Source organism: Magallana gigas, chromosome 2, assembly GCF_963853765.1.
Source record: "Magallana gigas chromosome 2, xbMagGiga1.1, whole genome shotgun sequence".
Lineage (NCBI taxonomy): Eukaryota > Metazoa > Mollusca > Bivalvia > Ostreida > Ostreidae > Magallana > Magallana gigas.
The window spans coordinates 56120348-56146533 of record NC_088854.1 but is presented as its reverse complement, the minus strand read 5'-3'; the positions used below and the strand labels follow the sequence as shown (position 1 = coordinate 56146533).

Genomic DNA, 26186 nt, shown 5'->3' with positions numbered 1-26186 from the left:
AATACAATACACCATCTTGTTACAATTGTAATGACCAGATCATTGGGTATATTTGACCAAAATTTTCTGCATGAGTGGCTTTGTCTCTGCTGTATATTTGGATATTAGAAAGAGAACTTTGTAATACAAGGTTTAAATTGTATTTTGGTCACATTGACCTAGATTTACCTAGGTGGTCATTTCATCTATGCTTCAAAACTAAAAGAGGTAATTTTAGTTCACCTGATGTCTGCATGCAGTTAAGAAGAGAGCAAGCTTCAGATGTTGGCTGTGACCTACATTTCATAGTTTAGCGAATTATTAAGGGAGAATGGGTCAAGGCAATTTCTCAATTAACTGAACAAGTTGAACACCGAGTATTGGTGCCTCTAGGGATGCTGAGCAGGATGCAGGCTTTAGATACTGACTCTTGACCTACTTTTCACAGTTGATCAACTTTGATAGGAGGAATGGTTAAAGTCTATTTCTGGTACATAACTATATTGTTACATGAGATATGAACTACATGTATAAGATAAACTTGGATACAAGTTGTTTAAGCGAAAAGCGTAGTTCAAAGTGATCTAGTTTGACCTAGATGCTGATATACCACCCCTGATACATTCATATAACAATTTAACCATGTTTGATGATCCTACAATGTAAAGTTGTTAAGATATTAACTTGTAACATGAAAGTGGACACAGATGATGGGGGACGCTAATAGTTCTGGTGAACTAAAATTGTTAATAAGCTAGGCGACTCTGAACAACAAGGTGAAATCTGTAATCTTTAGATTATCTATGTTTTAATGGCAAGTTCACTTTGTTACCACTAAAGTCACCAACTTGATACAAATATTACTCAGTGGTACATAATTTTAGATGTATCCTATATTTTTACGGTTCGCTGACTTTGGGACTTTGTCAGAGCTAACAGATGACAGAGATTGAAATTGGCATGCTTCATATCACATCCACATGCAATTAGGAAGAATGCATGCTTCAGAGTTTGGCTGTGACCTACATTTCACATTTGAGGGACTCATTTAGGAAGAATGGTTTAAGTCCATTTCAATTACTGACAACTATATTGGTACCACCAGAAACATATAATAAAGAAATGGAGCTGTCGTCCACGACTGCAAACCCCCTCGCCCATTAACCTAAAATTTAACCTAAGTAGTAAGTAGCTCAGCGTAAAATGTAGGTCAAGTGGACCTAATTTTGGTACCAACATTTTTTTTTTCAAAGTATAAAAACTCATAAGATTATAATTGATCAGTATCTTAACTTTTTAATGTGGATACTTGTATATAGTTTGTAGCAGTAACTTACAAAATCTCAAATCAGTGGACCTACATTTTGGTACCGATATTAGTTACTACCCAAGATGTATCCACTGACCAAATATCATCCCTCTACCACTTGTAGTTACTGGAATATGCACCTTAACCGAAACTTTAAGTCGCTCAAGCGCAAATTGTAGGTCAAGGTGATCTAATTTGGGTTTGGATGTTGGTTACTGCTCAAGATGTATCCACTGACCAAATCCCTCTACCACTTGTAGTTGCCGAGATATGCACCTTAACCGAAACTTTAACCTAAGTTGCTCAAGCATAAAATGTAAGTCAAAGTGACCTAATTTCAGTACAGATGTTGGTTACTACCCAAGATGTATCGACTGACCAAATATCATCCCTCTACCACTTGTAGTTGCCGAGATATGCACCTTAACCAAAACTTTAATCTGACTATTACTTAAGTACGCATGTACGTACTAACGAACGAACCAAACGCTATATACCCTCTCTAACTCCGTTGGGCTCGTTGATAATAACCAATACCTAAGTTTTAATGGCAAGTTCACCTTGTTACTACAAAAGTCACCAACTGATACAATTATATGTAACGACCTCCCAAAGTTTCATAAAGATTCATTAAGGCATATAAAAGTTATGGACCAGACAGGAAAACTGCACAGACGGACAGACGGACAGACAAAGTGATTCCTATATACCCCCCCCCCCCCCAAACGTTTTGGGTGAATTTCCAAAGTTGATTCAACAACTTATTTAAACTTTGGGGGGGGAGGGGGAGATGAGCTAAAACTGTGGTGGTGTGATTTCCAGGTCCTCCTCACCAAATGATACCACATTATTGATATAGTCATTTCTCTCTATTATGTTTTATTAAGGCTTGTGCGCTAGCTAAAGGTCGAGGATTACAAGTGCACTTGGTATATCTTACAAAGTATTGGCCTAAAAACAATATTTGATTGAGTGCACACTTTTATTCTTCAACCCACATAGTTCTACAGTTTGACTCTCATACAAAATATACAGTAGTAAGAGATATTCTTCAACCCACATAGTTCTACAGTTTGACTCTCATACAAAATATACAGTAGTAAGAGATATTATTGCCAAGATACTTGCGAAACAGTAGAAACAAAGTAACTGGATATATCAAAATATAAGGACAAACAGCATTTACAAATAACATAGAATGCCAAAACATGTATTTATATGAAGTGCAATTGCAGCGTCAACAAGTTTCTGGGAAATCAAGATATATGGTTACTATAGGTAGAGCATACAAAATATAGTTGAACCCACTAGACAAGGGTGAATTTCCAAATTTGAATTTGGGGTGAATTTCCAAAGTTGATTCAACAACTTATTTAAACTTTGGGGGGGGGGGGGGGGGGGAGGTGAGCTAAAACTGTGGTGGTGTGAATTCCAGGTCCTCCTCACCAAATGATACCACATTATTGATATAGTGATTTCTCTCTATGTGTTTTATTAAGGCTTGTGCGCTAGTCAAAGGTCGATGATTACAAGAGCACTTGCACAGCACACCTGGATATTCTGTAAACATGCTTTTCAACCAGGTCCTCCAGGAACAGTCCAATAAATTTTTATTGCCAAATTTGCCGTCAGCACCTCTCCTCTGGTCCTTATTCCCTTTTGTTTTGTTCCCTTCTTCAATTTTTGCAGCAAGCAAGTCGATGTACCCGTCGAAACTCAATTTGTGGCTTTTCTGGGCTGCCTGCAAAAAAACATCTCCATTAGTCGAATGTTCAATAATCAAATATCCAAACACACTACTGATGATACACTGCGTTCTGGGCCGGTAAGGCCAACAAAAATAAATGTTGGTGTTATTAAAGGTTTCATAGCAACAAACAACCAAACAAATTAGGTTGGGTTTTTACCTTTCGTTTCTTCCTGGCCGAGTCCTTGGAGGAGGAGGCTGCGGGGGATTCCTTGGAGGCTGCGGCGGCTGCCTTGGCTGCCTGCAAAAAAAAACATCTCCATTAGTCGAATGTTCTAACATTACAAGAATTATACATGAACATTACAAAAATTATACAAGTGTATAGGCCGTGTACACCAAGTATACACAATGTATCATCGGTTATATATTGTCCAATGTATACACGAAATTGTGCACACAACAAATTAGGTTGGGTTCTTACCGTTCCTTTCTCAGAGGGTTGCCTGCCTGCCGAGTCCTCGGAGGAGGAGGATGCTGCGGGGGGTTCGAGTTCAGGGCTATTGGCCACCTGCAAAAAAACATCTCCATTAGTCGAATGTTCAATAATCAAATATCCAAACACACTACTGATGATACACTGCGTTCTGGGCCGGTAAGGCCAACAAAAATAAATGTTGGTGTTATTAAAGGTTTCATAGCAACAAACAACCAAACAGATTAGGTTGGGTTCTTACCTTTCGTTTCTTCCTGGCCGGTTCCTTGGAGGAGGAGGCTGCGGGGGATTCCTTGGAGGCTGCGGCGGCTGCCTTGGCTGCCTGCAAAAAAAACATCTCCATTAGTCGAATGTTCTAACATTACAAGAATTATACATGAACATTACAAAAATTATACAAGTGTATAGGCCGTGTACACCAAGTATACACAATGTATCATCGGTTATATATTGTCCAATGTATACACGAAATTGCGCACACAACAAATTAGGTTGGGTTCTTACCGTTCCTTTCTCAGAGGGTTGCCTGCCTGCCGAGTCCTCGGAGGAGGAGGATGCTGCGGGGGGTTCGAGTTCAGGGCTATTGGCCACCTGCAAAAAAACATCTCCATTAGTCGAATGTTCAATAATCAAATATCCAAACACACTACTGATGATACACTGCGTTCTGGGCCGGTAAGGCCAACAAAAATAAATGTTGGTGTTATTAAAGGTTTCATAGCAACAAACAACCAAACAAACTAGGTTGAGTTCTTACCTTTCGTTTCTTCCTGGCCGAGTCCTTGGAGGAGGAGGCTGCGGGGGATTCCTTGGAGGCTGCGGGGGATTCCTTGGAGGCTGCGGCGGCTGCCTTGGCTGCCTGCAAAAAAACACCTCCATTAGTCGAATGTTCTAACATTACAAGAATTATACATGAACATTACAAAAATTATACATGACCGAAGCTTGAAAAAATAGGACCAAGGGCCCAGCGCTTACCGGCAACCGGGCAAAGAATTTTTTTCCAAAACAGACATTTTAGACATACATTCTAAAACATTTCACCAATATATAGGTTTTGACGTACCCGAAAGGCGGTCTTCTTCCCACTTTTCCAAGACTTTGTTGCTGTACGGGGGAGTTCAGCCACAGTGCCCAGCTGGCACACTATTGTTTCTGATAGTGTCGGAAATAACCCCACCCGTACATGGCCATCAGGCATAATGGCGACGACCTGCAAATGAAATGAAAAATTTAACCAACGTACATCACCGGTGTAGATCTATTCATTTCCACATGTATCAGGGCTGTTTTACAGTATTTGCACACAAGGTGTCTCACAGAGCCTCGAAAATGAAGTTATTTTTATGTCCATTTTGCATGTTGATATCATTACATCGACTATTACGCATCACAAAATCCGTTTCAATTTGGAAAAAGCCTTCATTTACCTAAAAATGGCACCTATCAAAGCAAGTGATATTGAAAATATATATAAAATATATGTAAAAATGTCAATACCATGAAAACTCTAATAAAAGTTTAATTGTTGGTGTATAATACCACTCAACATGCTCAAATTACTATACCCACGCATATCATAGAAGAAAAAACCTAAAATTCAGCATTATATTTAAAATTATGCAATTTTTTTTTTTGTCTTTATACTGACATTTTTTTTTTCTGTTCAGCTGAAACTACATGTCTAAAATACCTAGCTATATAGATAAATGATCAGTTCTTTCAAGTCACAGAACCACATGTATGTCCTGTTTGCCATGCAGACTATTTTGTTCACTATTCATTCTACATAGGGGCTGTTTCAAAAAAAATGACCCCAACATTATTACCATACCCTATTACAAATCATGATGATAAATACTAAGTATTAGATAATTAAAAAATGTATCCCACCTGTGACTATAATCGTACAAATTTTCGTGATGATATCTTTGATAATAAAAAAATGCCGGCAAAAAATAGGGCCAAAAATGTCAGGAGTGTAACACTTTTAGTGTGACATTTTGAAAGAACGAAGTGCTTCAAAGAGCTGTCTTTAAAAAAAATAATGATGTCTAATATAAAATGATGGGTTTGTTGAAAACCTGTGTATATGCACTAAATTTTCTCATATGAAGTAATACATATTTTGTAATTACAATGGTAAAATAAGGTCTGTCAAATTTCCTAATGAGGGAAAAAAATGAAAAGGAAAAAACTTAATTCTTAATTCTAAATGATGATAATTCAAAGTTCCGAAAGATTTTGGACATTTTAATATTTCTTATACTTTACCACAATATTCTAGATCAAATTAAAAGTATTTGTAGATATCTGTGACATGTTTCTGGTGCACTTGATCTCATAGAACCACACCTGCTGATGTAGGTCAGGAGTGTAACATTTAAGTTTGCAATGTCATATTTTTGAAACACTGTTAGTAATTGTCATAATTATTGTTTTAAATTGACCAGCAGGTGCAGCAGTTACTATGAGATGCAAACATGACTGCCTAAATTTGATTAGTCCTTTTTTATGGCCTTGAAATAGGTGTCAGGAGTGTAACACTAAAATTCTGTGAAATGCTAGGTTTTCCACTTTTAGTTTCTGTTTACTTACAGGATAGGATCTGATCATTAGTGTTTATTTGAGGCATTGTAACACAATTCTGATACTTTCACAACAGTTTTATATAGTGTAATTGTTTTAAATGTCCTTTTAGTATTTATCGCACTTATTTTTAATATTCAAACACTGTATCAAAAGCAAATAATATATTCCAATCTTTAAATTTGACCTTATTGAAAATTTTTGAGCAAATTAAGTGTAAAAAATCTCTTCCAGTTAAGTTTAGAATTTTTTTAAACTAAATAAAAACTTTATCATTAAAGAATGGATAAATGTTACACTCCTGACATAATTTTCATTCATTATGCCATCACATGCCATCCTCCGCGTCAAAGTCTGCTATCACTTCAGATAAGGTCAGATTAATGGTTAAAGTTATTTTCATACAGAAAATTTTTATTTTGCCAATTTATCGTAATATATAGGGGGTTCTAATCCCGTATCACGTTAAGTTCTTTTGACAATTCCCATGTTAGGTGTACCAGTTCATGATTTCCCGCTTCCCAAATTTTGGTTCATTTTCTGTACATAAAAATTGCATGAGACATGTAACAATATGCACAAAGTTGATAATCTAAAAAAATACAAGTTTTTGAGACAATAATGATTGTTACATACGAAAGCCTGCTATCAAAATTTTAAGGAAAAAATATTTTTCAATTTCTTGCTTAAGAACATTAATATTTTCCCAAATTCCCAAATCAATTTTGAGTTATTCCCAAATCCTTGTCTAATAAATTTTTGTTTTCTCGACAAACAATTAGCGACATCCCAGATAAAAAAAACCCCACTCAATCCCATGTCCTGCTTAGATCCCATTGAGACCTACTATATATGTAATCACACCCCCCTTTTTCCCTTTTTTTTTAATAAGCAATTTACTCTGAGTGTGGTCATATTTCAATAGCTAATCCTTTATTGGATTGAAAAATAGCTGATACCAATCTTTAGTGAACCTCAAATCAATCCTTAACTCAGGTGATGAAAAGAAGTAGCTGGACATTTAAATCTAAGGGCTATCAGTTTTTTTTACCTATAGACAAATCTCAAGTAAAAAATAAAAGGCTACGCTGAGCGCAGCAGATACGACCGCAGCATGTCGACCACTGAAATTCGAACAAGTGTAATATGAAGTGAATGTGGACACAGTAAAGAGGTTGACACAATAATTAGATGGACACGATAAAGAACTTGACACAGAGGCACACAGAATCTGCTGACTCCCAACTAAAAGCTTGCATCTAGAGGAATACATAAGATGAATGTAAAGATACAAATCATGAATACTACTGAAGCGCAATTATATAAGCAACAAAATAAAAGAAACCCCATTAAAATTCAATAAAAAATAAACATTTGGCAACTATATTTGCGAAAAACACCCAAAGTGGCCCTTTTTGGTATTTTTTTCTGAAATGGGTGAGGCCATAAATTCCTTATTTCTTATACAGCTTTGTTTTATGCCATGGTACATTGTGTGAAAATTTCATGTTGATCCCTCCACTAAAACAAAAGTTATTCCACAAAAACGAATGTGCACGGACGACGACGACTGCGCCATACCATAATTTTTGCGGTCGTATAAAAATCAGTAGTCACCTGTACAGCTGGAGATTTAAATGTCCAAGTACTAATGAAGTTAGAGTTGACAACAGCTTTTATTAGGATAGATTCAGGCAACTTTTAAATTTGATAGTGGAAAAGCTTTTAAATCATAATGACCACAGTAGATCCACCTTAAGGTTCCTCCACACCCCGTGACTTTTCCAATTTCCTTTACAATTTTAACGAAAACCGGAAGTTTCGTTTTGGCTGCGAACTAAATAATATAGGGCTGAAAATATGGTACCAATTTATGCAAAATACGATTATCTATAAATGCATATCAAGGACGACCAAATAGACGTCCTAATTTTTTTGGAAAAAAATATTTATGAAAATGAAAAATAAAGAATTATAACGATTATAAAAAAATATTTATGAAAATGAAAAATAAAGAATTATAACGATTATTCAGGGGGCCGTGGCGCCAAGAACGGCATAATTATTGAAGGTTCTGAGACCGGTCACCCCCGGGCAGGACCCCCACCCTCATGAATCCGGGGTCACCTAATTGTCACAAGTCCTAGTTTAGGCGCCCTGCGCCTTGTTTATGTCCCTATATAATATGATAATATAGTTATTATAACGATTATTCAGGGGGCCGTGGCGCCAAGAACGGCATAATTATTGAAGGTTCTGAGACCGGTCACCCCCGGGCAGGACCCCCACCCTCATGAATCCGGGGTCACCTAATTGTCACAAGTCCTAGTTTAGGCGCCCTGCGCCTTGTTTATGTCCCTATATAATATGATAATATAGTTATTATAACGATTATTCAGGGGGCCGTGGCGCCAAGAACGGCATAATTATTGAAGGTTCTGAGACCGGTCACCCCCGGGCAGGACCCCCACCCTCATGAATCCGGGGTCACCTAATTGTCACAAGTCCTAGTTTAGGCGCCCTGCGCCTTGTTTATGTCCCTATATAATATGATAATATAGTTATTATAACGATTATTCAGGGGGCCGTGGCGCCAAGAACGGCATAATTATTGAAGGTTCTGAGACCGGTCACCCCCGGGCAGGACCCCCACCCTCATGAATCCGGGGTCACCTAATTGTCACAAGTCCTAGTTTAGGCGCCCTGCGCCTTGTTTATGTCCCTATAAAATATGATAATATAGTTATTATAACGATTATTCAGGGGGCCGTGGCGCCAAGAACGGCATAATTATTGAAGGTTCTGAGACCGGTCACCCCCGGGCAGGACCCCCACCCTCAGGAATCCGGGGTCACCTAATTGTCACAAGTCCTAGTTTAGGCGCCCTGCGCCTTGTTTATGTCCCTATATAATATGATAATATAGTTATTATAACGATTATTCAGGGGGCCGTGGCGCCAAGAACGGCATAATTATTGAAGGTTCTGAGACCGGTCACCCCCGGGCAGGACCCCCACCCTCAGGAATCCGGGGTCACCTAATTGTCACAAGTCCTAGTTTAGGCGCCTTGCGCCTATTTACCGAGGGATATTTTCCCGTCGGGATCGAAAAACTAGTCGATAAGCATATTTAGAACGGAGTTAGTGCGTTGAAGTTAGTGCGTGCTAGCTTGACTTTGGTTATCGTGCATTACTTGGACCTTCTAACAAACAAATAAGTTCTGCGAAATAGTGACAAGCATTGTGTTGTAATCGACAGGGTTTTTTGTATTATTATAATCGGGTTCGTTATTGGATTGGTCTGTTGATTCGGGGTACAGAAGACGGTAAGAAATAATATTCTGCATAACAGTGCATTCTTTTCACAAATTTCTACAAACCGGTAGGGGAAGCGTATTGCTTATGCAATACTCTCAGGATGCTTGTTTTAAGAAATGATAGTTCACAATCTAAATGTTTATTGTTGAGTTTAAAGAGGAGACGACAGCAGGATGATTTTTAAGAGATGTCGTAGATTGGGACTCTTCAAGAAACTCTCTTATAACACTCAAACTTTCATTAAGTTGATATATTTTAATTACGGGTCATGATGATCATACTGTTAAATTCTATTCAAATTTAAATCATGCATATTTTTTTTAGAATTGGGCAAGTGCTGTAAATTTTCGTCTTGAAAAAGAATTAACGTACGCTAGTTTTACATAATATTATATCAGGAATTATCTTAGGTTCCCAGTATTAATTCATTTCAGTATCTTTAAGGAACGAAAAGGTTTCCTGTATAAAAGGCAGCACAGAAAAATAAAGAAAACTTCGATATTTAAGGAATTAAATCACGATACCCTTTCGACCTCTACTGCACGTTTCTTGGTAATTATTTTCAATTCAATTCAATTCAATTTATTTTCACTCAAACCGTCAACATGACGGTACATGAGGTACACATATATATATATAAATATTTACAAATGTATGTATAGAGTCAGAGGTACATGTACAGTACAAATTAGGGAGAAAAAAAAATATGAGAAAAAAGTACAAATGTTCAAGGAGGACAGACTGATTCAAAAATTTCATTTATAAATAAACAGAGTCTTTTGAGTTTTTTAAATTTTAAAGTAGACAATAATTCACAAAATTTAAAAGTGTTTGGTCTTACACAAAATCTAGGTTCCAAGTATTTTTGTCTAATACATGAAAGAGCATTACATTCTAATATAAAGTGCATTTCATCGGCTATTTGATTTTTATTACATAATGTGCAACATCTTTCATTAAGAGGAATGCCTAACCATCTACCAGTTTCTACAGGAAGTCGGTGATTCGACGTACGGAATTTAACAAGAATTTTTTGAAGTTTTGATGGCAGAATACTCAAATATTTTTCATATCCAAAAATAAATTTGAAAGTTCTATATATATGACCTTTTGAAGAATTTGCAATATCAGCCGACCATTTCTGCACAAACTGATCTTTAAGCCTTTGCTTGACAGCATTTGTAATCCAATTAACATTTACAGTACATTGTTCATTCCAAATGTTTGAAAAACCACACTTATTAAAAATAGAATGTATACAATCAATCCATGGGTTTTTAGAAAAGTCATTATTATATTGATTCAATAAGTATTTGTAAAGTATATGAACAATTTTATTTTCTGGCCCGGTGAACAATTTTGCCCAGTATGAAACCATACTAGTATATATATTAACAGATAACGGAAACCTTCCGGTTTCTCCATAAACCATGTATGATGGGTTACAGCTTTTTAAATTCAGTATATGTTTCAAAAGTTTCAAATGAATACGTTCTATAGTTTCTATATTTTCAAAGCCCCATACTTCACATCCGTATAATAATACCGGCATTACTACTTTATCGAAAAGGTCTAACTGACACTCGACAGGTAAATTAAATTGCCTTATTTTCCTAATGACCCCATACATAGCCTTCTGTGCCTGTTCACAGAGATGTGTTTTTGCTTTTCTGAAAGACCCTGAACGTGAAAAAACAATTCCAAGGTATTTAAACTCTTTCACATTTTCAATTATTTCATTTCTAAAGTAAAATTCCCTTTTTATCATTGGACCTTTAGAAAATACCATTATTTTTGTCTTATTTATATTAACCGTTAACTTCCATTGCTCACAGTATAAATGAAACTCGTTCAGAGCATTTTGTAAATCATCAGGCGTTTCAGCAAGAATTACAGTGTCGTCAGCATAAAAAAGAATACATAGTTTAAAATACATAAACAGTTCATCCTCTAAAGGTTTGGTAACACTCTGTAACCCAATTATATTTTTATCAATCATGAACTTTTCTAAGTCATTAATATATAACGAAAATAAAAATGGCGACAAATTTTCACCTTGGCGTACTCCAACATTACAGCTGAAAAATTCGGAAGATAAGCCATTCATACTAATTTTTGACTTAACTTCCATGTACATGTTTTTGATATAATTAAAACATTTCCCATTTATTCCATTTTTGATTAACTTACTCCAAAGACCATTTCTCCAGACAGTGTCGAAAGCCTGTTTAAAATCAACAAAAGCACAAAAAAGTTTTTTCTTCATGGACATAAGAGTATGGGATAAAAACTGTAGTGTTATTATATGGTCTAGAGTTGAATAGTTTTTTCTAAATCCTGCCTGGCTTTCGCTGATAACGTCAATCTCTGATGCATATATCTCTAATCTATTGCTTAATATACAAGTAAAAAGTTTTCCTAGGCAACTTAATAATGTAATCGGTCTATAGTTCTCAGGATGTGTTGGGTCGCCTTTGTTTTTATACATGGGTTTCACAATACCTACAAGCCATTCATCAGGAATAAAACCATTGTCAAAAATAATATTAAACAACTTGTTATATAAAGGTAGAAATAAAGAAACTGTTGCCGAAATGTGTTCATTAAGCACCTCATCATACCCAGCGGCTTTATTATTTTTGAGTTTCTTTACGGCTTCTAATATTTCTTCATCTCCTATGGTACTGTTAAGAATAGCATCAGACATTTCGATTTCAGCATTTGATAAAAAATCACTATATTCTATATTGGGTTCATCGTCATTTTCACAATCATTAATACCTCTTAAGTAATCAAACATATTATTAATATCAACAGCACACTTATTCGATGATTTTGATGTATTTAAGATTTTCCAATATTCCTTGGAGTTTGTAGAGCGCAAGTTCTTAAGTTTTCTAGTTAAATCCGTTTTGTAACCTTTGATGTATTTATCTATTGTGTGCTTGTATTTTTTACTCATTTCTTTAAGGTTGTCTTTGTTTTCAGATGACTGACATTTTTTATGAATACGTTTAGCCAAATGAAAGTTCTTCCTTGCTGCTCTACATTCTCCATTGAACCATGGTTTCTTGTTCATTGTATTTGTATTATCCGACGAAAAGTTTTTATTATTTTTTAAGCCAAATGTTATTCTAGCTGCTCCGGAAAAAACGTCACATAATTCTCTGGTAATATTGGTAATATGTCTTCGGCTAATGTTCTCGCCAAGCATTGACAAATCGTGTAATTTGTTATCAATAGATATTACAGCTGATCTATCGATATTGTTACAAAAGTCGTCCGCTTTACCTGGACACCATAATTTTACACTTGGGTGATTTTCGCCTATACAACTGTGGGTTGGTTCCTTATTACAATATGAAAAAAAAGAAAACGATATAGGATTGTGTACATCTGAATGAAAATTGCAAAAATCAGTGACATCAAAGTTCTGTAAAATTCTAAATACATTCGTAGTAGCTAGAACATAGTCCACAGTACTACTGTTTTTACAAGTTGTCCCGCCTATATTTTTATCACTGCCAAATCGGCTATTAACAATGTAGACTTCATTATTTTTACAAAATTCAATTAACTTATATCCATAATTATTCACAATGGTATCTTGAACAATTCTCTTAAGCGGTATATTATAGCTTTCAAAGACCAATGCCCGTTCAACAATATCGGGTTGAAAAATATCTGTGCATCCATTTAGATGCGCTAGAAAATCATCAGAAATAAAGAAATCATTCAAATGACCAACTCTGGCATTAAAGTCGCCCATAAGACAAAAACATTTAGATTCATTTGTAATATTAATTAACTCTTGTTCTATTTCTATAAAACAGTCGGGTGATGCATATCTACTACCTTCAGGCGGTATGTAAACAACGCCGCATAATAAGTCGTCAGTGGAGTTTAGTAACATTTTGTCTAATTTAAACCAAAACACATATTTACAGTCTGTGTTAATTATTTTTATATACTTAACAATGTTATCCCTGACCGCCAAGATGATTCCACCAGAGCGGGTATTTGTAAGTTTACGTCTGTTTCATGAATGTTACATATCCTGGTATTTGAATATTATCACAGTCGTCGGTTTTGGTTTCAGTGAAACCTACCACATCATAATTCGTAATAAAGTCTGTGAATTCTTGATAATTTAACTTATTTTTTACACCACATACGTTTAAGGAAAGAAACTTAAGATCACTCGTCGCAGTCCGTTCTCCCGCGGGTCCCTATTTACCAGAAGGAGTTGATCCTTGGCGTTGTCTTTTGTTTGGCTGTCGGTCACTTCGGGGTGTCTGTTGACTCGCATGGCTTGGTCCAGTCTGTCGCGTAGATGCAGTTTGACGGGCGGATTCCATAGGTAGAGTGTAAATCTCTCCCTCAATGTACAGGACATCGCGGACCAGCTTAGCGCGTTTTTTCTCTTTCTTGGCCTGACGCATACACAGGGTAGAGCTTTTTTCTCCTCTCTTCAATTTCCGGGGGATATTGTTCATTCACCCAGACATTTGATCCTTTCAGCTTCTGTGCCGCATGTGTTCGGATGAACTCCCTATCCTTGTAATATGTAAATTTGGCCACAATATTTCGTGGGTGTTCATTAAATTCGTTCCATCTGCCCATTCTGTGAACACGTTCAAAAGAGATTTCACATCGTCCCATTTTTTCTTTATCTCCGCTAATGTCCTCGGCACAACCGACGTGGCGTTTTCTGTACCTCCATCCAGACCATTTTCTTTTTTTTTGTTTGAGATACTGTCGCTAAAAATAAAGAACAATACCCGCATGAATCATTAAAGAAAGCATATGCACCTTTCTTTAAAGAAATCAATAAACTGATCTTAAAAGTAAGAAAGATTAAGTAAATTATTGTTCGTGTATGTTAGGACGTTAAATAAAAGAAATAGCCAAATCGTCCTCTTTAGGATATTTATGATTATTTTGTGCATTCCGTGATTTTCCTTTGGTTGCTGTAGATTTCGACCAACCGATTAAAGGAGTGTGCATCGGTAACCGTCTGTCTTCCATCAGTGTCTGTTAATTTTTTGAAAGTCTTCCATCATTGTCTGTTAAATTTTTAAAAGATGCTGTAGATTTTGTTCTAATCTGGTATATTACGTATTTTAACATGGTTTTAACAATCGGTTGTTCGTTTTGCATTAAAATCTTTTCTCCGCTTTCTGCCGCCTATAAGATGAAAAAATCAGCTTGGAAATGAACGCTTATCGGTATATTGAATTAATGTAAACATAAAATATTACACGATCCTTGTTTCCATAACAAAGAATTGTGAGCTCTGTAATTTGCTTTTAACTGTTCGAGTGACACTTAAAGTTTAGTTGATCATATTAGAAAATAATGCATTACTGAAGCATTGTTAACAATAAAAAATAAAAGATAAATGATTTTTAAAAATTATAATAAAAGAAAACATAGTTCAGTTGTTCAAAAGAACATATTTAATAGTTTAAGGTTGTTGGTTACCTTTTATTCCTGTCTGGGTCTCAGGCTTTATCGTTAGAATTGCTGGTCACATTTTATACCGGTCTGAATCGCAGTATTTACTGTTACCGGCCTGAGTGTCAGACTTTACCGTTATAATTGTTTGTATCCTTTTTTCTAGGTCTATGTCTCAGGCTTTACTGTTACATGTGGAATTTCTGGTCCCATTTTATACCATCTTGATCAACAGCTTTACCGTTATAATTGTTGGTTACCTTGTATTCTGGTCTATGTCTCAAGCTTTTCGTTAGAATTTTGGGTCCCATTTTATACCGATCTAGATCAACAGCTTAACCGTTATAATTGTTGGTCACCTTTTTTTTTACCGGTCTTGGTCTCAAGCTTTACCGTTAGAATTTTATACCGGTCTGAATCGCAGGCTTAACTGTTACCGGTGTGAGTCTCAGGCTTTACCGTTATAATTTTTGATAATACCCAAGCTTTACCGACGGAAATTGATTTTTATTTGAGTTCCAGTTCGGAGGTACAACCCCCTTATTTGCACTGCTTCAATATAGAGTGAGAACCTAACTTCAAAGGAATTTTACTTTGAATTTGTTTCCACAAAAAACTTTTTTGCCTTATCATAGATCGAAATAGCAAACTTGACTTTAAACTATAGGCCATGAAATTCATATCAAAATATTTACGTTTCAGATCGAGAAGCCCTTGGAAAACAGTCAATTTTTTTTCTATATTAAAATAGCATAGAAGTATATTTTGTCAAATCTGTACTGCAGGTCCCTTGACAGTCTCAATATTTTGGTCATTTGTAGAATCTCTCTAAAGGTTTCATCAATTCTTCGGCGTCAGCTACTGCCCACGATCAACAAAACTGTGGCAGCGTGGACATCGAAAATGTTTTAGGATCAATTGTAGACTGCGGTTCTAGCGAAGATATTGACAATATTCCTCTTTCGGAAGAGCTACGGAGCGCCATTTCCAACATGGAAGATCTGGATGATGTAAGATTCATTGAGATTTGGTTTGAATCCTTGGATTACAAACCAATCTTACCGACAGACTGACTATTGGCCATAAACTGACCAATACACGGAATCAGGAGATTTGAATCTTTCAATTTTAATTCAATGCCTCCAAAACGATAATATTATGCCAAATAAGGTTGTTTGAAACTATCAATTTGAATTCAATGCCTTTAAAACAACTGAATATGATGAAAAATTCAGCTTATGACCAGTGTGTTTTAAACTGTAGGTGGACTGCCTGATAGGAAATGTAATAAACGCAGTACAAGTGGACGCCTCCTTTGACCAAGATTTAGAAACGCTGGAACAATCTGTCTCATCACCCGTAAGTGTTCAGTTTTCAGCAAATACATGTACATGTACATTGTTGAGCCTTATTCATTTTTTAAACGTTGTAAAATAAAAAAAATCAACAATGTATTTATACGGTTAAGTTCAATGAACAAAAAAGTCGATGTATTCAATTTCACTGCATTCCGCTGAACAAGTTTAGAAAGAAGATGGGGGAATAAGATGGCGCAAATGGCCATTCGGTTTAGTAGTGAAATACAATTTTAAATTTATTTTTCCCCAATTAAATCAATTCAGATATATTATAATACAACTTTGCAAAAGCAAAATTTCTAACTTTAGTCAGTTTTTAATATATTTAACCAAAAAAAAAAAGAAAAAAAAATATTGTCGGAAATTTTGCTGGTATCGAACCCGTAACATAAAAACCCTAGATTTCAGGGTGTCCGGTCAAGTCGTACACAGACCAACTCGTATACAGGTCAACTCGTATACAAAATTTCCGCATAAAAAACGCAAGTCAACTCGTATGCAAAAAGATTCCCGTATACCTAACCGAAAGTCAACTCGTATACAAAAAAATCCCGTTACAAAACAGAAAGTCAACTCGTATACAAAAAATCACCATAATTTGAAAGTCAACTCGTATACAAAAAGTTAGAAACAAAACGTAAAAGTAATTTAAAAGTAACTTAAAACACTTGGTTTCTTGTTCTTGTAATAAAATTTCTTTATATATTGCTTCCGTAATTCAGCGTAAATAGGACATATAAGAATAAAATGGATGTTATCAACTTTTACAAAGATTGCAAAATTCATACATGTATAATTGTGCATTATCATTATTAAGGTATCCGATCCATAATAGCCTCAGATTCAATGAATCTGGGTGCATAACAGATATGTATGGGCTTAATACTCAGTATACTTGGACATAATTTTCCTATTTAAGTATTCATATGTAAGAGTGGAATGTGTGCTAATTAATGACCTTTTCCTTTTTTGGGAGAGTTGTCCCCCTTTGCTTTTATTCTATAAAAATTAATTCTAAAAAAAAATACACGGTATATTAAAAATTTATTTTTATTAGTGTTTGTATTCCTAATGATAAAATACATCTTTCCACCAAAGCATTTTTTGATATTCGTAGTAATTACTTTTTTATTTTAAAAAATGTGCTTGTCTCCATAGACCTTAATGCAATCTTCATTAATTAATTACTGCTTAGTTAATAATATTTTTGAAAATTTCTCTCGGTAAATCTTTTTCTACTCTTAAATGCTTTCTTTAAATATCAAAGTATTAAATACATGATGAATATTCAAGGTTGGAAAAATTTGGTCCTAATATGGATCGGATACCTTAAACTCAGTAACGATGTGAAATTACAAAATAATTAACGATAAAAATTTGTGTCAATCCAATCATTATTATTTGGTAATTATTTCTACACATCAAAGCAATAATTGTTAAAACAACAAGCACGGTGTTTCTTGTTTCTCCAAACGGATGACTTCTCAAAGACTAATTAAGATACTCCTCATTATTTTGTTTGGGAAAAAAAAATCCAACTTTCCGCTTTTATATATCATTTCCCAAACTTCTTCCAACATGGTACGACACCTGTGTGTTTCCTGTCGACGAACTGTAAGTAATATACCGTTGATTTATAAGTTAAAAATTTGTTTATCCATATAATGAGTGAAAAAAGAAAAGTGAATATAAAAGTCACATTATAATATATTTTGTAGTATTCGATAAAAACATATTTAAAATTAAATAGACAGATATACGGCTAGCAATCTATTGCCTACTTAAAAAAGACATACTGGTTAATTAAACTAATTAATATTGGAGCTGAATTTTAATTTTTCATATCAATATTTCATTGTATATGAATGTAATAAATCCAGTAATATATTTTAGTCTTAATGATTTAGCTACAGCACCTACACATGTTCACAATTACATTTAATGTTCATAACTAATTTTTTGTATACGAGTTGACTTTCGGTTTAGCATACCTATTTTATATGCGGAATTTTTTGCATACGAGTTGACTTTCAGTTTTTTATGCGGAATTTTTTGTATACGAGTTGACTTTCGTTTTTTATGCGGAAAATTTTGTATACGAGTTGACCTGTATACGAGTTGGTCTGTGTACGACTTGACTGTAAATCTATTTCAGGACAGTCCTTTGGGAAGGCTGGCGAATTATCGACAAACATCGTCAATAGCCAGTGGGAGTGGCCAGAGTTCACTAAAGGGCAGTGCCCAGCAGTCCATGACATGGGACCAAGAGGAAAGCTGGAGAAAAGACAGGAGAAAAAAAGATAACCACAATATAAGTGAGTACTCATTTCATTTATGAATTATTGGGTTCTTTTTATTTGGGGGGAGGGTGGGCTTTTTGTCATATTTAAACAAACAATATGTCATAACAAACAACACATCATATCATACCAAACAGAATAAATTAAAAAAGCTTGCACAGAACGCAATTTTTATCGGGAGGGGGCACAGCAAAATCTTTGTTTGCAATGGAGCGAAGCGATTACATTTCTTTACATTTCACTTATAAAATTTAACATTCAACATTTAATTGGTGTTTTTTTTGTTTTGGGTTTATTTTCAGTCGAGCGACGCAGACGATATAACATTAATGACAGGATTAAAGAAATAGGCACACTTCTACCTTCCAGTATCCCACCGTAAGAAAATAGTTTATATGTTTTTAAATTGTTTATGATGATTTCCAAGGCACCTCTATCACGATTGAGGGCAACAAATCTAATTTATATACCAAAAAGAATAATTTTACAGATCACACCAGATACATTAAACATGTGCTTTTCCGCCAAGAAGATTTACTCGATCGTCGTAACCAATCCTACCCCAACCTCCCCTTAACCCCTCCCCAAAAATCTTCTCTCTGCCCCTTGTTCTTTTCCTATGGAATCTCGCTAATTTCACTAGTATGTTAACAAAGTCATTTTTAAGATACATGTACATGTAACAGCGTGTATGGTGTTATATGGGTACAGTAAATTTCATTTTTACAGTGACCTAAAAAAAAACAAAGGCTCTATCTTAAAGGCGGCCGTGGAATTCATTAAGGAGCTGAAGAGAGACAATTGCAAGGTGCACAAACTGGAGGAGAAGCTGCGAGTTATGAACTCCAAACATCAAAAACAATTGTTCAGAATTTTTGTAAGTACATGCATGAAATGCGATGATAACGAACAGAAGTCAAAACCAAAAGTAAAAAAAAAAATACAAAACAGTCGGAGAACAATCATGGACCTCTACAAAAATTAAAAGTTAGATCAGGTGCCTTGGAAAAGTAGGCATCCTCCGCTGACCAGTCACACCAAGAGTCAAACCAAAGTCAAAACCAAAAGTAAAAAAAAAAAATACAAAACAGTCGGAGAACAATCATGGACCTCTACAAAAATTAAAAGTTAGATCAGGTGCCTTGGAAAAGTAGGCATCCTCCGCTGACCAGTCACACCAAGAGTCAAACCAACCGTGTGCTCTTTGTCGTAATCCGGAAAACGGAAAATCGGTAGACAATTCGGTGGATAATAATGAACTAACAATAAGTAAGCATTCGACCTAGCCGAAGATTATATTTGCTATTCTATTGTATCGACTATAGAACTTACGAAATAATGACTTCATATCAATTGTTATTAAATGACTATTAGTATTTTGAAAGCATTCATACTGATCATGAAATAAATGTCAGTTACCTAAAGGCTATAAATGTATTCAAACCAGGCACGTAGCATCGTTTTTGAAAGTGGGGCGGAGGGAGGGGCAAACTGATTTGTATTCAAAATCTGTAACGCTCTTATATCATTTTTAGCTAACCTGAGCTGAAAGCTCAAGTGAGCTATTCTGATCGCATTTTGTCCGTCTGTCCGTCCGTCCGTCCGTCTGTCCGTCTGTAAACTTTTTTACATTTTGAATTTCTTCTCTAAAACCACTTATCCAATTTCAACCAAATTTGGCACAAAGCATCCTTATGGTAAGGCAAATATAATTTGCAGAAATGAAAGACCTATCTTTATTCAAAGCTGAGAAAACCTCGAAACTGTAGAAAAAGGGGGGTGCATTTTTAAAAATCTTCTTCTCAAACTACTGAGGCAAATTCAACGTAATTTAGCATGAATAATCCTAATGGGAAGGAAAATATAAATTGCAAAAATTATGGGCTAATTCTGTTTCAAATCTGAGTTATTACGAAAATAAGAAGGAAAAGGCGTGTTTCAAGCAATTTATAGCATCCATGAGTTTTGGTAAAATGGGTAGGCATGACCGGGCCAGGGCAAAACAAAAGATTCACAGTTATTAATCTGCCAATCTCATTAAAATTTCAAGATATTTACTGACCAGTATATTTGTATTCACTGTAAATATTGCTGCAAAATGATGCGTAATTGGAATTGACGATTGCCGATCTGCCCCGGCTTTTTATTATGCCCCAGCCCGGGTTTGCTTACCCATTTTACCAAGACTCGTACTCCATAATTCTAAAACGAGGTTCTTTGTTTAAAGCAGCCATGACACTATATGATAAACGGGTCGATCTGACAATGAAGAATTTGTTTGTTGTGCAACAGTTCGTGTACGAAGGGAATCTTTGAAACATGCAAAATACATTGGTACCGATTTTGTGAAGTAAATTGAGGCTAAATATTTCAATGCGTTGACAGTTTTCACATATGACGGTGGTGTTAGCTTGTTGTGATTTTCGTTTCGTTTTCATTTATGCTTTGCGTTAACCTGGGAACTGTCGCTTGTATTTCCTGATTTACTGTTTACCTGCGCAAATTAAGCATTTATGTATTAATAAAGAACTAAAATGCAATTCATTCAGGCTATCGGTAATTCGGTATCATCTTTTGCGTAATGGTAGAATAATGCAATATGTTTTGTTGTGATGGTCGGCATTTTCTCGAGTTTATTCTGTTTAAATAGAGTTTAATATCGCTGACGGAAATATGTAGGTATATACATGTACATGATTCATTTTGAAAAATAAATTGTGCTCTTTATTTGCTATAGTGCATGTTTCTTGTGTTTAATTCTTTACAATCTTACAATTAAAATTATCCTGGTTTGTAGCCATTTGTTATTTTTGAAAAAAAAATGAAAAATAATGGGTAGGCCATAGTAAATTAGAGTGATGTGCCTGTCAATACGGTAACATTGATTTTTATAGCTCTTTAACATGTCACGTGACAAAATTTTCATTCCAGTGTATTCATCAATCAAGTGTGAGTAAAGTTATAAAAGTCACGAGTTTACGCGAGGTAAACAAAAGTCATTTAATTATAATGGACAAGACAAATTAAATTGTTGAATATTTTTAATTTGAGAAATTGAGCGCATTGAGGTGCAATTTTCTTCTTCACATATATACATGTAGGATTTTTTTGATAAAATACAATAACTATTATATTTTTAAAAAAAATTACAATAACTAGTAAGTAGTTGAAGAAAATGTACCTATATGCTCTCATATATTTTGATCGCTTTATTAAGTGGGGAGGGGGCAGAACGAAAATACAGGGAATTAAAAGTTATATATAACAGTGTACCCCTACCAAATATTTAGTTCTATATTTTGCGTAGGATTTTCTTATTCTGTGTAAAAACAGTATTTCATGAAGGTACAATGTCAAAGATTACGTGTATGCAAAAATAAGTGTTAAATTCGAATACTTTACAATATTTATTTTTTTTGTTATTCTACCGAGGGCCACATGGCACAATATCTTTAGAACACCCATTGCTGCTCAGGTGAGCGATGTGGCCCCATGAGCCTCTTGTTTCCCATTTGCTATCGATAGAAGAAATGAATTTCACCTAGAGCACGTTCGCAGTTTGAAGCTTAAGTATCCATGCTTTAGATCTGCACATTCATTTTGCAAATATGTTGACCGTTTAAATCTTGCACTAGTACTGTAGTTCAAAAATCACGAATCTTTCATTTCTCAGACACTTTCCCCCAATAAAGCGCACTAAACAAAGTTTATGGCCGTTCAGGTTTATATCATTTGCCGGTTAAAGAGCTTTGATATTGATAAATAAACAACTTGTACAAATTAACATTAGACTTGAAAAAAAAATAGACGATGAATTCCCTTTTTTTTTGGATCCCGTGATTTCTTTGACACATATCACCATATAAAATTGATGTGCTATTTCAAAATTCTGTGTTTTGAAATATTTTGATAAAGCATGAAGAGCTTACATAGGAATGCTTACATCAATGAAAGATAATATGGTAAACAGACATTAAGTTAGATCAATGTTCAACGACGGCAAAGTGGGGCCACAGTCCAATTTAAAGTTCAATATAAGAAACAAAGAAAATGATTTTAAAAATTAGATCAACATGGACTCATTTTGAAATATGACATCTTTATGTATAGATAAAATCCAATTTACAAAGTGTAAGCTTAAAGGACACCTGACTATCAACAATTGTAATAATTAGCAAACTTTTATCCTTACATGTGAAAAAGGTATTCATTTATATTTACAGCAACTGGAACTAAAAATCAAACTATACGGTTTAACAGAAGATATGGATGACGTCAAAACCAGGAAAAAGAAGCCCAAACGACGGTTGTCAGAAATAAATGCCATGGTAGAGGGGTTTTGCAAGCAAAGTACAATGTCCCTCCTGCAACAAACCGAAGAAAAAGAATTACCAAGCTGCAAAAAGAATAAATTATCTAAATTTCGCGAACAAAAATGCAACCCAAACCTCAAACAAGGATTACGACAATACCTTAGTAAAAAGATGGCCGCAGGAATGCAAGCAGACGACAAACAATTTGAAAAGCTCGATTTTTTTCATGCCGAAAATCAATTTGAGGTTCAAGAGAAAACATCGCATATGATGATCAACAAGAAAAATGAGCAAGCTACAAAAGGTATCTCAAAAAGTCACCCGAAAGAAAATATTTCTCTTGGAACAGATAAGAATAGTAGTGTTGTTGCGCAGAACATGGAAGAGGTCATAGAGCTGACAACGGAGCAATGCAACATTTTGCTGGATTTGTTTGAGAACCAAGGTAGTGTTAATGAAATCTTGATCAACAGCGAGGATATGATACAACAGGGAAGCTCCGCACCTGTGAGGGAGTGTTCGGCAGAACAAGACTGCTTGTCCCCAGTAACCAGCACAAGCAACATGCTCGAGAAGTTGCTGCGCAGGTCAGGAAGTAGTTCTGACTCATCTGGTTTAGAAGACTCAACAGAAAGTACAACGGGTCTACAATAAATGGTAGATAAAATGCGGTTATTTGTTTCAAATTGTTACGCACTTTTTTTTTTTATAGAAAATTACATAGACTCTAAGAATCTCCTGAACCTGTATTTGATTTGTAAATTTCTGCTCTTTGTATCTTTGTATCTTTCTACTTTTTATAAATATGTAGTTCTTAGTGTCGGTATTGGTACTTCTTTATTGTTTGTGGCTAGTAATTTCCAATTTTAGATATTGTTGAAATTAACGTGCAAGTATCAATTACTAGTATTGCCGAGTACCCATTATTACCGATTGTTATAAAAACAACAAGATTTCTGCTATTTACATGTATTCGTTGTTTTTAGCTACAAACCAAAAAAAATAAGAAATAGACTTTTAAAGACACTATAAGAGTTGGGAATGAAGAAAATTTACATCAAACATCTCGGAACTCACTTTAAGTTAACAAAAGTAAGCCTACGATAACGGTAGTATCCGTTTGTATCCGTACGATGACTCATGCTACTGAAAGTTTGACTTGTAATCCACTTTGATGACAGGGCACTTTTTGTTTAGGTTCAAATTCGAAGAATATTTACCTCCGCGTTATGATATTTGACAAAAATAAACAAGATACCATTTCTACTACACAATATTTAAGAAAGAAAACCGAGCGTCTGCTTGCTTGTAAGTAGCCATTTTGTTTCCAACCTGAGGCAGATCAAATCCGCACGCACCTGCGGTGTAAATCAGAGGCATTGCTATTAACTTTCACACACATTATTTCTTTTACTGGACACACTAAAACTTATTTTTAAAAAGCTTTTAAATAAATAAACAATCCATTTATTTAATTTTTTAATTATGATAATTCTAATTAAGACATGCGAAGCACATTCTCCTCCGTTTGTGTGCAAGTGGCCGCAAGGACATCAAAAAGAATATTGCTTATAATATAATTTAATTGCGTTTATTATATTATTTTTTATGTTATATTCTAACATTTTATCTTATATTGCTACATTCTTTCAAAATCTTAACTTTTAACCGATGAATTACTGGAAAATAACGAAAAAATATGAGGGGCAATAATGGGTACCCGAACTTCCTGTAAATCGAAGGTCATGGACAGTGTTTGATTTTAGCCAAAAAGTGTCAATATTGATGAGAATAAAATAAAAATCATTCCTCAAATTAAATAAATGAACAGTGCAGAGATTTGCCTAGAAATTTTTACATGACAGCGTACAGGAAGAGAGTAATAGTGTATTTTTCGGCAATAATAAGTACTCGCACGTTACAAGTTATAATTACATGTAATCGGAAGCAGTTTCCTGTATTCATAATAAATGGAATTTTGTATTATTCTATTGTAATAGTGTTTCAGTTTTCTTTTAAAAATGTTTCCGTTCATGATAATTCTTTAAAATTCAACGTTTGTTTTTCTAAACTGCCAAAATTAACATTTAAATTACTGTATTAGATCTCGCTAATTATTATTTATTTTGATTCCTCAATACACAGACGTTAGCGAATTATAACCATACCCAGGACCATGAGGAGTGTTCGTGATCAAGTATCCATAAAAAGGGGGCAACTTCTGATCTGCCTTCCTTTCTTTTGCTTCCTTTCTCCTGTCTCCCGAGTTGTTTTTACTTGTCTGACGTTCAATGTTTATTAACGTACGGTTTTGGAGTTTTTTTTAAATATTTCGGCAGATGACACGGTACTTTGAATACTGTGGCTAATCTCACTGTTGCTCTTCATTTAAAGAAATGGTATTAATTTCTGTTTATTCATTGAATGAGGCTGCAATGGAATGAAATAATAATGTTGAAAGTAAATAGATAGACGGATATTCTTACGCTGGACAACCTGTGATTAAAAAAGAGCATGACTCTCAAAAAGCAAATAGCAGTGTACAAATTACAACATTGTGCGTTTTAATTTTTTAATTACATTCTCATAGCTGGGGTCTTCGAGTATTTTAAAACTGGAATCAAAATTACATGAATATCAAGTCAAAACTTTCATTTTATCTTAATTCATGTAAGTTTGAGAAGTCAACAACAAAGATAATAGATTATAATTGCTCATACATTTATATTTATTCATGCTTTCAACAATTAAGTTTAAAGTTTTTAATCAGAACAGATTGTAACACAAAAAATTAGTTACGATGTTATTTTAAAATGTATATAACTACTAAGTTGTTGACCTCCTTATCGTTTGTGGTTGAGAAACATGTATTCCAGAGCGCCAGCTTTGGGGCCTTGTAAAAATCCAAAAACAAAGAACCCTGTCGACATTTTTGGACGGCCGGACATTTTATTGTCAATTCAAATCAGACTGGATGAGAATAAGTTCAAACTAGGGCCACATACAGTATAGCGTGTGCACTGTGTTCCCTTCATTAACATTGTCAAAACATAGATATAGTCCAATATCACATGGCAATAATACTTCTATTACAAATAAAATGCATCAGAATTTTTTTCTGAAGTCGAAATGACAAATAATTGTTAACACGAGTACAAAACATAATAATTTGAGCAAGCTGATTGAGGCCTAAGGCATCAAGAAAAGAAACAGTGCAGTTCGATCTCGTAACGAAATGCGTAGGTGGACTTTGGTTATAATTAACAGTGCAAGACGCGCAGTTTGAAAATCTAATGCAAAGCCTTCTGAAGCAGAAAGAGGTTTTTTAGGTTTAAATTCGTTGATGACGTCAAACACAATCTAACTTAGCCATGAAGCAAC

The 26186-nt window shown here is 34.8% G+C and overlaps 2 protein-coding genes across 3 annotated transcripts in view; one reads left to right on the top strand and one right to left on the bottom strand.

The window, feature by feature from the left end:
* LOC105326867 (uncharacterized) overlaps positions 1-24755 on the top strand; it is a 42267-nt gene extending 17512 nt beyond the window's left edge. Inside the window, exons 3-8 of the mRNA XM_066077347.1 lie at positions 15656-15844; positions 16098-16193; positions 18348-18507; positions 18795-18870; positions 19222-19369; positions 22716-24755. Coding sequence (XP_065933419.1) covers positions 15656-15844; positions 16098-16193; positions 18348-18507; positions 18795-18870; positions 19222-19369; positions 22716-23459 — 1413 coding nt within the window. The 3' untranslated portion in view covers positions 23460-24755. The remainder of the gene's footprint in view (positions 1-15655; positions 15845-16097; positions 16194-18347; positions 18508-18794; positions 18871-19221; positions 19370-22715) is intronic.
* On the bottom strand, positions 2252-5425 carry LOC117682793 (brain acid soluble protein 1-like). 2 transcript variants are annotated; one of them, XM_066077345.1, is made up of 7 exons: positions 4538-5416; positions 4229-4330; positions 3976-4062; positions 3713-3793; positions 3460-3546; positions 3196-3276; positions 2252-3029 (listed from the first exon to the last, which is right to left on the bottom strand). In XM_066077345.1, exons 1-7 carry the CDS (start codon positions 4670-4672, stop codon positions 2697-2699), a joined length of 906 nt encoding a protein of 301 aa, XP_065933417.1. In that variant the 5' UTR covers positions 4673-5416; the 3' UTR covers positions 2252-2696. The 2 variants fall into 2 exon arrangements, with proteins under 2 accessions (XP_065933417.1, XP_065933418.1); XM_066077346.1 differs by lacking the exons at positions 3196-3276; positions 3460-3546 and having other exon boundaries at positions 4538-5425.
* Positions 24756-26186: the final 1431 nt, after the last annotated feature.